The sequence below is a fragment of the Gossypium hirsutum genome, chromosome A09 (assembly GCF_007990345.1).
Source record: "Gossypium hirsutum isolate 1008001.06 chromosome A09, Gossypium_hirsutum_v2.1, whole genome shotgun sequence".
Classification (NCBI taxonomy): Eukaryota; Viridiplantae; Streptophyta; class Magnoliopsida; order Malvales; family Malvaceae; genus Gossypium; species Gossypium hirsutum.
This window is the reverse complement of record NC_053432.1, coordinates 68,100,387-68,113,649: the sequence shown is the minus strand read 5'-3', so window position 1 is coordinate 68,113,649 and position 13,263 is coordinate 68,100,387. Positions and strand designations below refer to the sequence as shown.

Below are 13,263 nucleotides of genomic sequence, written 5' to 3'. Positions count from 1 at the left end.
ACACCCTTTGAGAATGCGCTATTGCTAAGAGTGTCATGATGAAAAGCGATATGCCGGAGAGGGTACGTAATGGAGAGGTCTCAAGTGGAGTTGATTGGATTGAATTGGCACCGAGGGAACTTAAAAAAGAGGATTTCGATCGGTTCTTATTTCTCTTGTGGTCACTATGGATTTCTAGAAATGCGTTTTTTATTATTTCAAAAATGCTAAAGATTCTGCTGTCAGAATTGTTGAGTGCTAAAAATATGCAGTGAGTTTCTTGATGCAAATTTAAAAGGATCTGCAAGGCCGTATAAAACGCCACTTTGTAAATGGAAAGGACCTAATGATAACTTCATTAAGGTTAATTTTGATGCTAGTTTCCTTAGTCACTGCTGCAAAGGTAGGGCAAGAATTGTTTTGTGAGACTCGGATGGATTCGTTGTGGGTGCTGCAGCCATTAAGCTGTCTAATGTTGCTAATCCAACTGTTGCAGAAGCTGTTGCAGCTGTAAAAGCCATTGAAACGACCTTAGATACGGGATGCTTTCGAATTATTATTTAAGGTGATGCACTTGTTGTGATGAAAGGCCTAGCAAGCAATGATGAGGATTATTTTGACATCGGTCCTATTCTCCTTACTGCTAAAGCTTTACTCCAAAGATATTCCATGGTGCAAATTAGCTACCCACGTAGAGATGGGAACAAAGCAACCCATGATCTTGCTAAATTCAATCTTAATGTTCCTACTGATTTATCTTGGATTGATGAGTATCCCCCTTGTTTCACCAAGCCATTGTGGCTGATGCTGTTAACACGTAAGGAATTTTGTTTTATCTTTCAAAAAAAAAACAAAACTATGGATCCTACTATTCCTCCCCTAAAGCAAAAGTAATTACAGTCATTCATTTCATGTCAATGGAACAATTGAAGGGGAAGAGCTTTTCCCTACCATGCCTTTAATCCATTCAAAACTTTCCTGCCATGAGCTAAGCACTGCATCTAGATTACTGGTTTGAAGAATAAGCCTTCATAGCTGCTTTGAGCATGAGAATTCTTATTTATAAAACTAATACATTATTTTATAAAATAAATTTATTTAATTAAATAGTTTAATGAAACTATAATGTTATTTATGAACATGATGAATAATTATAAATACTAAAATACATATTTAAAATTGTAAAATTAGTAATATAATAAACAAAAAATGGTATATTAATTAGTTTACAAGTTTTTCTATGTCATTTTAAAATTCAAAATTCTTAATTAAATATTTTATTGAAGTTAGATTTTTTTAATAAATATGATAAATATTTATAAATAATAAAAAAGATATTAAAAAAAGCAAAATCAATAATCTAATAAAACAACAATGGGTGTATTGGTTAGTTAAATTTTTTTCTTAAATTTGTGCTTTCATATAAATATATATTATAGTTTATAAATGACGTGTTGGTGTATGTGATATTAAATGTTTGCTTTTTTTAATTCATTAATTTAGAGGAGTGTAAAATTTTACACCATTCCATATTATTTTTTGTATGATTAATATTTTAATAATATTAAAATTATTAATTAATAAATAAATTTATAATACTATTAATTCAATGTCACTATTAGGTGAGCAAAATTCAATTCGATTCGAAAAAGTTAAAAAAAAAATTTAAATTTTGAGTTAATTGAATCGCGTTATTCGAGTAAACTAGAATAAATAATTTGAGTTTCGAGTTTGAATCAAGTTGAATTTTACAATTCAAATGACTCGAATAATTCGAATAACAATTAGTGTAAATACTTTTTTGGTCCCTATCAAGTTTGAAAATGAGCAAATTGGTCTCTCTCTCAACAAAAATTACAAAAAATTTTAAAATAATTTTTAAATTTCAAAATATTTATAAAAAATTCAAAAAAATTTCAAAAAAATATATAAAGAAAGTTAAAAAATTAAAATAAGTCAATTAATGATTCAAGTTTATCATATTAAAGTATCTTTTTTTATTATTATTTTGCTTTGAAAAAGTTTTCAAATATATATGGTTCCAAATTTATGTGTTATAGCATGGAATTAATTATACTCTAACAATATTTTAATTTGACATGTTTAATTTAACTCGAACAATTTCACTCGATTCGGTTCGAGTTTAACTTGATTCGAAAATTTTCAAATCAAGTTAGAATGATAAAATAAGATTTGTCAAATCAATTAACTCAAAAATTTTTTATTCGATTCGATTAAACGCTCACCCCTACTCACTATCCATTAAAGAAAGGATTAGTACATCATTTGTTATTTAATTTTGGTTTTAATGTTTAATTTGATATATGAGATTTTAATCCCAATTTGATACTTGAGTTTGACTTTAACGTTCAATTTGATACCTAAGTTTTTTATTTGTGCCTATACTTTTTATTGGAGCACATGTGTCAAACTTTTATGAGATCATATGATGTCATTTGATCTAAATATCAAATTAAACATTAAAACAAAGCTCAAATATTAAATTAAGAAAAAAAACATACATACTTAATTAAATATTGAAAATAAACTAGGAATAAGGAATTAACCCTTAAAATAAATAATTTTACGAGTAAACTATAAAGATAGTCACTTTTATTTACCTTAGATTACATTTTAGTCACTTATGTTTGAAATGTTACGTTTTAGTCACTTACGTTATCGTTTTGTTACAAAGCGATCACTCTACCGTTAAGCTTTGTTACCTCTCTAACAGTGGTTCTACGTGGTAATCCAGATGGGTTATAAATGCCAACTTGGATGTTCTACATAGTAGTCCAAATTAAATTTATTTAATTCAAAACTTATTTTCATCCCAACAAATGGATATCCAAGTTGGCATTTAAAATCTATTTGGACTGCCACGTAGGACTAACGTTAGGGACGTAATGAAGTTTAACGGTAGAGTGACCACTTCGTAACAAAACGATAACATAAGTGACTAAAACGTAACATTTTTAAATATAAGTGACTAAAATGTAATCTGAAGCAAACAAAAGTGACTATTTTTACAGTTTACCCATAATTTTACTAATTTTCTAAGTGATTTTGAATTTTTTTCCAAAATGATGTGAAAATATTTGTTTTGCATAGTAAAGAAAAGAAAAATGAGTAAAATCAAATTTTTTCCTCTTCGTATTGACTATTGATACCAATGAAAAAGAAAAATAAAAACTCATTTGACTAAGATTTGACTGAAGATTTCACTATTTACTGTTTCAGTAACATCATTTCACTGTATTTTCTTTCCACGATTTTCTCGGCCTCCAAACAGAAAAAAGGAACCCGATAACTAATAGAAAATGAGAAAACAAAAGGAAGAAAGCAAATATTATTTAATCAAAGTAACAAATTAAGATTAAAAATATTTGTGGGAATTTATATTTAGCAATTAGCATTATCCCCTCTGTTATTTTCTTTCACTTTATTTTTTCTTTCTTTTTTGTTCCTCTCTCATTTCTTTATTCCGTCTCCTCTCTTTCTCTCTCTTCTGCAACTCGTAATCAGATCATAGTTTACAATTTTCCTAAATCTTTCCCATTTTTATATTCCTTTTCCACTTTCCTCCCAGATTTTCTCTCCTTGCAAACACCTCTCTGCCTTCCCTTCCCCCATTCTCAATTGACTCTTTTTTTCTCTCACCTGTTCTTTTTTTGACTACTTTCACTACTTCAAAGTTTGTTGTCTCCGTATTTGCTTTAAAGTACTATTATTGAAATTTTGAAAGAGATGTAATAGAGTGAAGATTGGAGTCAGTGAGATTCTCGTGATGATAGAGTCCCAACTTTTCGGAGATTGGGTGGATTTCGAGAGGTTAAAGTTAGGGTTCAGCTGTGGAGAGGAGCAACACGAGTTATTTGGATGGAAGGGTTTGGTTTTGAAAATGGATGAGTTTATTTTGAACATTTCTTAGGTGGGTTAGTTTTAATTTCTTTTTTGGATCCTTAACTTTTTGAGGGGCTTTAGGTGCTCCTTTTTTTTGGTTCAGTGAAGTGTAATTTCGCTTATGTCAAGAACGGATAGGATGGCTTCCGATCTTAGCAGAACCGGCCCCGTCGAAAGAGATGTCGAGCAGGTTATTTTATTTTATTTTATTGCCGATTTTCTTTGTAGTTCAATTATTGAATTTGGTTTCTGTTTGTTGGATTGAATTTTTTCCTTTTGGCTTCCTGTTTCCGTCTGATTCTTGTTTGAAATTGCTAATTCGATGCTTTATATATGGGGAGGTCTTTAGGAGTAATTCAGCTGTTTAATGATTGTCCAGTGATGTGTATGAGTAAATTATGCATAGTTGTAGGATCAAGTAGAAAACATGGCGGCATTCTTCTTGTAGCTTTCTAGGGTGAAGTCCCATTAGCGATATTCAGCTTATTTTAACTGTAAGTTGCTCTTGCAAAGCGTTTCATAGTAAGAGTAAAGAGAGGAAGCCAGCTGATCTTGTTATTGCATTGTTTGAACGATCTTAGAATTTGCTATTTGAATCACCATGTGAGTAAAACCTGTATTGTGACCAAGGAATGGCATACAAGCACCCTATGTTCTAGGAGTGATGAAACTTTTAGGCATTTTATTATGGTGCTACCTTACTTGATAGACTCAAATCAACTTGAGTGATGATAATTCTCGGCTGATTAGTGTTCTCTGTTCACCATCAATGATTTTTCATATAATGAATACTGTTATGCCGTTGCATCTAAGGTATACTAACAACTCATTACATTGTCTTGTTTTTGACAAGCCAGTGATAACTACAATCTCATATCCAAGATATGCTACTTTAGATGGAGGAAGAGTGTAACAGACCGGAAATAATTGTCTGCTATGAGTAGTTTAAAACTTCTGCAGATTACTTCTTATTCTTGGGTAGTTGAAATTTAAGTACCAAGTAAATTGATATCTAGCAACAGATAAATAAATGGGACTTGCATATTTTCTATGTCACATCTATAGACACAAATTTTCCCTCTTGAGGATCTTTCATTTGTCTTTGGATCCTTGGAGATTGATCCAGGGAAAAATCTGATGTATGTATCTCTTGTTCAAAATAAGTTGGAAAAATGTATGGCTTAGATGCTGAGTGTTAGTATGCTTGTACAACAGTCAAGGTGGGAATTAATCTGAATTTGGCTTTGCTCAAAGGGAATTGCCTTTCACTTTCTCAGAATTCAGCTTCTTAGTGTGCCCAAATATTTATTTATTGTTGTATATTACTATTTCAGCCTTTTTCTCTTTCTGAATTTTGAAGAAATTTTTCCATAATTCTTTTTCCCCTTCTATTGTAATGAATATATATATTTCTAAATGATATTATGATGCAGTGGATGTTTTTCCTTAATTTTTCATTCTGCTACATGTAAGCTTATCTTGGAGTTATAATTATGTCAAGTGTGCTAAAGCTGCCCAAGTTAGCTTATTGGATGCTCTTTGCAACAGGCCATTACTGCTCTGAAGAAAGGGGCATACCTGCTGAAGTACGGAAGAAGAGGAAAACCAAAATTTTGCCCCTTCCGCCTTTCAAATGTAAGTTTGGCTCAGTTTTTAGTCTCATGCTTGAAATTTTTAACATGATTCTTTAGAATATGTAGCTATTCTGGGGCATAATTTTCCTTGTATTCAATCAGCTTCAATGGAAGATTTGAATAACGTTTTACACGACTTTTAAGCCAAGAACAAGCATATGGAAAAGTATGTTTAGCTATTTTAGTTAATGAAATATGGAATGACTAGTGATATATAGAGAAAAAGTGGGTTCAAAGATGTTGATAATATGGCTATTCATGGTGTCAATTTGGATAGTTAAAGCTAATTTTATTTGAATAGAAATGAGTCTTATTCTGCATGATAATCCTTTACTTTGTTTACAACTATTTGGTGCTATTTGTTTGTCTTTTGTAACTCTTGCTCAAATACTACTATAAAATTCAGGTTAAAGCTGCTGGTAAGAAGACTTATTTCTGATTGCCAACTTGGGATACAAACTATCTATATTTGAACAACAATCAACCTATTCTGGATGATAACACATCATATTTATTTATAACCATGTGCTGTCACCTCTATGCTATCACAATTCACGCTAAAATGGATTTGGTGAGACTACAGTCTGATTGCCATCGGTAGAACTCGTCATCACTTGATTTATTACATAATAATAGTGGTTCCTTCATGACCCTTCAGTTTAAGATAATAAAAGAAAATTGAAGCTTACACATGCCATCACTTGTATATGCAAATCTATGGGATCATGTATTTTGTCAATATACCCTTTGTTGAAAATCTTGGTCTATAACTGCCTGAAATAGCATATGTTGCATTGAAAAAGCTTGAGACGAAAGCTTAGATTGCAAATGCTTTTCCAGTTTATCCTTTTGTCTTGTGCTAGAAGCCTAATTCTTGATTGTTATTCCACTTTCAGGATGAGTCTGTTTTAATATGGTTCTCGGGGAAAGAGGAGAAACATCTTAAACTAAGTCATGTCTCTAGAATTATATCTGGGCAGCGCACTGTAAGTGGTTTTCCGTAGAGATGGTGTATTATCTGTGCCTACTTTTGCCCTAATTCTGTCAATATTTAGAGAGTTGGTACATGCCTGATTAAAATGTAAAGGAGAAGTTTGTTTTGGCTGATATTGTTAATCATTATCCTTATCTCTTCTATGGCAGTATTCATTATTCATCTTTTATATGTAACAGTTATTTCCTTAAAGAAACTTGAAAACCAATTGTGAAAAGTTTATCCACACTGCTATAGAATATAACACAATTGCATGAAGTAGTGGGTAATGAGTTTTTGTAGGTCTCTTCTGTGCGTATTATTTTTACTAGTGGCGTTTGTATATTCTTTTGTGGTAGCCCTGTTTTCACCATTTATGTCTTGTCTTCAGGACACAGACTATATTATTAATTTTGATTTTCTGTTGGTACTGATAATAACTGGTCTATGTGATCTCCCAGCCTATCTTTCAAAGATATCCTCGGCCTGAGAAAGAGTATCAGTCTTTTTCACTTATATATAATGAGAGATCGCTGGATTTGGTAAGAATATGCCTCTTTATAAGCATGGTTTCTTGTTTGTCTGATTATTGTTTTATGCCTCCTTTCCTGTGCCATATACAAGCAACTAGAAGGTGTTCTTATTAGTATTAGTTTTTTTGGGAATAAAATTATATACTAGATTTGCAAGGATAAAGATGAGGCTGAAGTCTGGTTTAGTGGTTTAAAAGCATTAATCTCCCGTAGCCACCAAAGAAAATGGAGGACAGAATCAAGAAGTGATGGCATTCCTTCTGAAGCAAATAGTCCAAGAACATACACTCGAAGAAGTTCACCTTTGCATTCTCCATTTAGTAGTAATGATAGCTTGCAGAAGGTATAGTTTCAACCACTTCTGCAGAATCTGCTTTATAACACTGCAAGCTTGCAAATTTAGATGTGTTTTCTACTTAAATTCAGGATGGTAGGGATCATCTTGGCCTTCATAGTCCGTATGAAAGTCCTCCAAAGAATGGTCTGGATAAGGCATTTTCAGATGTATTATATACTGTTCCTCCCAAGGGTTTCTTTCCTCCTGATTCTGCTAGTGGTTCGGTTCATTCTTTGTCTTCTGCTGGATCAGATAGTGTACACGGTCACATGAAGACAATGGCTATGGACGCTTTTAGGGTTAGTCTCTCGAGTGCAGTTAGTTCATCAAGCCAAGGGTCTGGTCATGATGACGGTGATGCTTTAGGTGATGTTTTCATTTGGGGTGAAGGCACTGGGGATGGTGTTTTGGGTGGTGGACTTCATAAAGTTGACAGTTGTGGTATTAAAATGGATTCCTTTTTGCCTAAGGCTTTAGAATCTGCAGTTGTACTCGATGTCCAGAATATTGCCTGTGGTGGTCGACATGCTGCCTTGGTAACCAAGCAGGGGGAAGTTTTCTCCTGGGGAGAGGAATCTGGAGGTCAACTTGGGCATGGTGTAGACACTGATGTTTTGCATCCAAAGCTTATTGATGCCCTTAGTAATACCAATATTGAGCTTGTAGCGTGTGGTGAGTACCATACTTGTGCTGTAACACTTTCAGGTGATTTGTACACATGGGGTGACGGCATGTATAATTTTGGTCTTCTTGGTCATGGAAATGAAGTAAGTCATTGGGTGCCAAAACGAGTGAATGGACCCTTGGAGGGCATACATGTCTCGTCAATCTCTTGTGGCCCCTGGCATACAGCTGTAGTAACCTCTGCTGGTCAATTGTTTACTTTTGGTGATGGCACATTTGGCGTTTTGGGTCATGGAGATCGTAATAGTGTCTCAATACCAAGGGAAGTGGAATCCCTAAAGGGGCTCCGCACTGTGAGAGCAGCTTGTGGAGTGTGGCATACTGCTGCAGTTGTTGAAGTCATGGCAGGAAATTCGAGTTCTAGCAACTGTTCCTCGGGGAAGCTATTTACGTGGGGAGATGGGGATAAAGGTCGTCTTGGGCATGGTGATAAAGAAACAAAACTTGTTCCTACTTGTGTTGCTGCTCTTGTTGAACCAAACTTTTGTCAAGTTGCTTGTGGACACAGTCTGACAGTTGTCCTTACAACATCAGGGCATGTATACACTATGGGAAGTTCTGTTTATGGCCAGCTGGGAAATCCCCAGGCTGATGGAAAGGTTCCTACCCGTGTTGAAGGAAAGCTTTCCAAGAGTTTTGTTGAGGAAATTTCTTGTGGTGCTTATCATGTTGCAGCTTTGACTTCCAGAACTGAAGTCTATACTTGGGGGAAGGGAGCAAACGGTCGATTAGGTCATGGGGATGCTGATGATAGAAACACCCCAACTTTGTTAGAAGCTCTGAAAGACAAGCAAGTCAAAAGTATTGCTTGTGGCACCAACTTCACTGCAGCAATCTGTCTCCATAAATGGGTTTCCGGCATTGATCAGTCCATGTGTTCTGGTTGTCGCCTCCCCTTTAACTTCAAACGAAAACGTCACAATTGTTATAATTGTGGACTGGCCTTTTGTCATGCATGTAGCTGTAAGAAATGTCTCAAGGCTTCAATGGCTCCTAATCCCAACAAACCCTATCGAGTATGTGACAATTGTTTTAATAAGCTGAGGAAAGCCATTGAAACTGAGGCGTCATCGCAATCTTCTGTAAGTAGAAGAGGAAGCATAAATCTGGGGACTAGTGAATTTGTTGATAAAGATGATAAGGTGGAATTCAAAACTCGTGCACAACTTGCTAGATTTTCGTCAATGGAATCATTAAAGCAAGGAGAAAGCCGATCAAAGAGGAACAAGAAGCTAGAATTTAATAGTAGTCGAGTTTCGCCAGTTCCAAATGGAGGCTCCCAGTGGGGAGCACTTAATATTTCTAAATCTTTTAATCCGGTATTTGGATCATCCAAGAAATTTTTCTCAGCTTCTGTTCCTGGATCAAGAATTGTTTCTCGTGCAACATCACCAATATCAAGACGTCCTAGCCCTCCTCGTTCAACTACACCAACTCCAACTCTTGGAGGCCTCACCTCTCCAAAAATAGTTGTTGATGATGCTAAGAGGACCAATGATAACCTTAGTCAAGAGGTTGTTAGATTAAGATCTCAGGTATTATGCCTTTTGCAATTCTCATTGCTCTTGTGGAGATTTATTTTTTGTGTTTCATTTCTTAACTAATGTTCCCTTTGATTGCTGTTGTGCTCCTTGTATTTTCCTATTTAAATTTTGCCTACAAATTGCTAAAAGATTCAAAAGGAAAAAAAAATCATATTGATTAAAAATGAACAAGTGATTTGAAAGCAGCAGAAATCCTAACGTAATCATTCTTAATAAAGGTAAGTATAATAAATTTTTTGACCAAAAGTTAAAACTTTTTTAATTTTTTACTTTTCAAGAAACAAAACCTTTTATATTCAGACACGTTTTCTTTTTGACTTTTTTGAGCAAAAAGAAAAGTTGCAAAATATGGTGCCAAATGATACCTAAATAAATTGCAGTGCCCTACAGGGTTTACATTTTACAGTTTAATGTGTCTTTAGCTAAGGTGAAATAAGCTTGATAAAGAATTTGAAAACATTATACTGTGTCATTGAACTGTGAGAGTGGTTAGATCATGAGAACCCATCTCGCTTAGTGTTTTAGATGGTAAAATTGATATTTGTTGGACCTAGATAACAGATGAGCATGGATTATATATTTCTGTTCAAAGCAACTGTGTGAATGCATCAAAAAAGGTGCCTCTGCTATGCACTGTAATAAAGTCTTATTTTCAGAATAATGGTCAAGATATGACTTCCTATTTTACAATAAATTCTGCAAGCTCTAAGATTTCTCTCACAGATAATATGTCAACAAATGAGGAAGGAGTAAAATCTAAGAGCTAAAAATGGGCTGGGAAAGTAAATGATATTTTCTAACTTTTGCAGGACATTTTACAGTATAGAAGATCTACTCTTGTTTTCTTTATTCTGTAAGATTGTTTAACTTGCTTCACAGGTTGTTCAGTGCTTATGCTTTTATGTCTTACCATTCTTTTATCTCAGGTGGAGAATCTTACACGTAAAGCACAACTTCAAGAAGTTGAGCTGGAGAAAACAACGAAACAGCTGAAGGAGGCTATAGCAATTGCAGATGAGGAGACTGCAAAATGCAAAGCGGCAAAGGAAGTAATCAAGTCACTTACTGCCCAAGTAAGATGGATTTATGTTTGTTTGTTATCCATGGATATTTATATTCATAAAACTTCATCTGTTATCTCTGAATTGCAATGTGTTAGGAGTGATTATTGCTTTGAAATATATTTTTTGTCCTCTGTTCTTTTCTTAGCTTTATCAAGTCATTTTCCCCAGTTTTTATACTGTGGTTTCCTCTTATTTATATCTGAATCTCTCTGCTTACCATAATGCAACAAACTTAGTGTCATGGTCTGAAAAGGAAGCCTCAAATTTCTGATTGGCTGTGTTCTACTGTTACACTATTTTCAGCCAGTAAGGCACATTTTGTAGGACTAACAGCAGTGCCAAATAGGCTAAAATGGGTAAAATACCAAAAGCTGGCTTTGGGGGATACTAGCAATGTGCCACGAGGATAGTGGGCACCTGTTGGACTGGATAGGATGTCATGTCTTGATAGGGAGCCTTGAATCCCTCATTGGCTGTGTATAGAGTTCAATTGAACAATTCACATCATTTTCACTTATGGGGTTTCATTATCTGGAATTTAATCATGAGGCCCAATGGGTCTGAAGTAGAAATATTTTGCAGGTTGTGGTGGACTGTGACTCTGAGCATGTCACGAGATCACAAGCATGCCCAAGTTCGATTATACTACACTTTTAGTGGATTATTTTTCCTTGTTTTCTGGTTTAACAGATGGCTGGCCTGTTCTCTGTTGTAAATCAAGACAAAATTAATTTTGAATAATTAGCTTCTGAAATCTGAATCCTTCTTCTAAACTGCCACTAATATAGATCATTTTTTCAATTGCATATTAAATGCTTTTGTATTAAATGTATTAGCCATGATGCATGGTGTTACCGGTGCATTACATATTCTTTATTCTGCTCTATTGTTTATATACTTTCTCAGTGTATCACTAGAGTTAGTTAAGTGATTAGTTGGACATTCAATATTTTAATAGTGTCTTTTGACTGATGTGGATGATAATTTATGTGAACAGTTAAAGGATATGGCTGAAAGATTGCCTATGGGGGCTGCACGGAGCATCAAATCACCTTCATTTACTTCGCTTGGCTCCAACCCTGCTTCCGGTGATGTCTCTAGTGTTTCAATTGACAGATTGAATGGTCAACTAGTGTGCCAAGAACAAGATTCAAATGTATTGAACAGCCAGTTGCTTTCTAATGGATCTAGCATTGCGAGTACTCGTAGTTCTGGCCATAACAAACAAAGCCATATTGAACCAGCAACAAAAAGTGGAGGTAGAACAAAAGAGAGTGAATCTAGAAATGAGAATGAATGGGTTGAGCAAGATGAACCTGGTGTGTATATAACACTTACCTCGCTACCAGGAGGTGCCAAGGATCTCAAGCGAGTTCGTTTCAGGTATGTGTTTTTACTACTCTCTTTGGCAGTTCTAGATTTTGTAGAAAATCAATCTGAAATAATGGGGAAGTGGGAGTGGTTTGATGGGGAGGACATTTCTGCTTGTAGTAAGCAAATTCAAGTAGGATGACTTTAAGTGTTCATAAACTAGCCTGATGTCAGATGTTTGGCATTATCTAAGCATGTGAAAATCAACTGATATTCATGCTTGGCTTTGAAGAACGGGTAAGTGAACATAATGTTTGAATTTTACTCCTAAATGCATCCCTAAGTGCTAAGCTTGTAACCCGTGTTTTTGGCCTCTGAACTAAGTGAATGGGACTAAATTGAGTGAAAAGCTTGTTGATATGATTTAATTTAAACTACAACGCTAACACTCCTATTTCCTCATCCACACCCAGACACATTTAATGGCCTGGAAATAACCATGTCTGTTTAGACTACCCTTGATTTGTGTAACCATCCAAGGTTGAAGAGAAATAAATGGTTTATGAAACTTTAAATGCAGTAAGAAGCGGTTTAGCGAGAAACAAGCGGAACAATGGTGGGCAGAGAACAGAGCAAGGGTATATGAGCAATACAATGTGCGCATGATAGACAAATCTAGTTTTGGTGTTGGGAGTGAGGACTTGGCTCATTAACACAGTGAAATAACCATATGTACATGTAAGTCTTTGGCAAGGTTGCAGTCCCGATTATTGGGATGATCTCAGTGGATCATATTATGTTCGGCTTTCCATTGTTCATCAAGAGTTGAGGGAAGCAGAAATGGCATAAGTAGAGAGTTCGGATTGGGTTTTCTTTTATTTTTCCCTCCTTTATGATATATATTTCAGTTGATTTTACTTCAATTTTTTTTTTTTTTTGCTTATAACGTGCCATTTGTGGTGTGTGGGAGGGATTGAGGGTGGCAAATGTAAATTCTTAGTAGTTTGTTGGCTCTGTTTGAAAGCAGCTGCCATGTAATGTAAATTCATAAGCAAATGAAATCTGCAGGAAAGAAAAAGCTATACCAATTTTCTTTTGATTTATATAATAATAATATGAGTCCTGGCTTGTTAAAAAGATCGTAAACTATAGTACTTTTGTGGGCTGAAGTATACAAATTTGTTGTATTGTGGAGTAGTAGTTTAATTTCCGTAATAACTTAACTGTCTACTTCTTGAATTTTATTTTTGTAAGGTACCGGAACTTGCAGCTGAGTAGTTGGTACTGCTATTTACTGGTTT

At 34.6% G+C, this 13,263-nt stretch overlaps 1 protein-coding gene across 1 annotated transcript; it reads left to right on the top strand.

Moving 5' to 3' along the window:
* Nucleotides 1–3,370: 3,370 nt before the first annotated feature.
* On the top strand, nt 3,371–13,099 carry LOC107889283 (PH, RCC1 and FYVE domains-containing protein 1). Its single transcript, XM_041076514.1, has 10 exons — nt 3,371–3,910; nt 3,986–4,072; nt 5,431–5,517; nt 6,413–6,502; nt 6,951–7,031; nt 7,171–7,365; nt 7,449–9,578; nt 10,514–10,660; nt 11,649–12,034; nt 12,543–13,099. The coding sequence occupies exons 2-10, from the start codon at nt 4,004–4,006 to the stop codon at nt 12,673–12,675; spliced, it is 3,318 nt and encodes a 1,105-aa protein (XP_040932448.1). The 5' UTR covers nt 3,371–3,910; nt 3,986–4,003; the 3' UTR covers nt 12,676–13,099.
* Nucleotides 13,100–13,263: the final 164 nt, after the last annotated feature.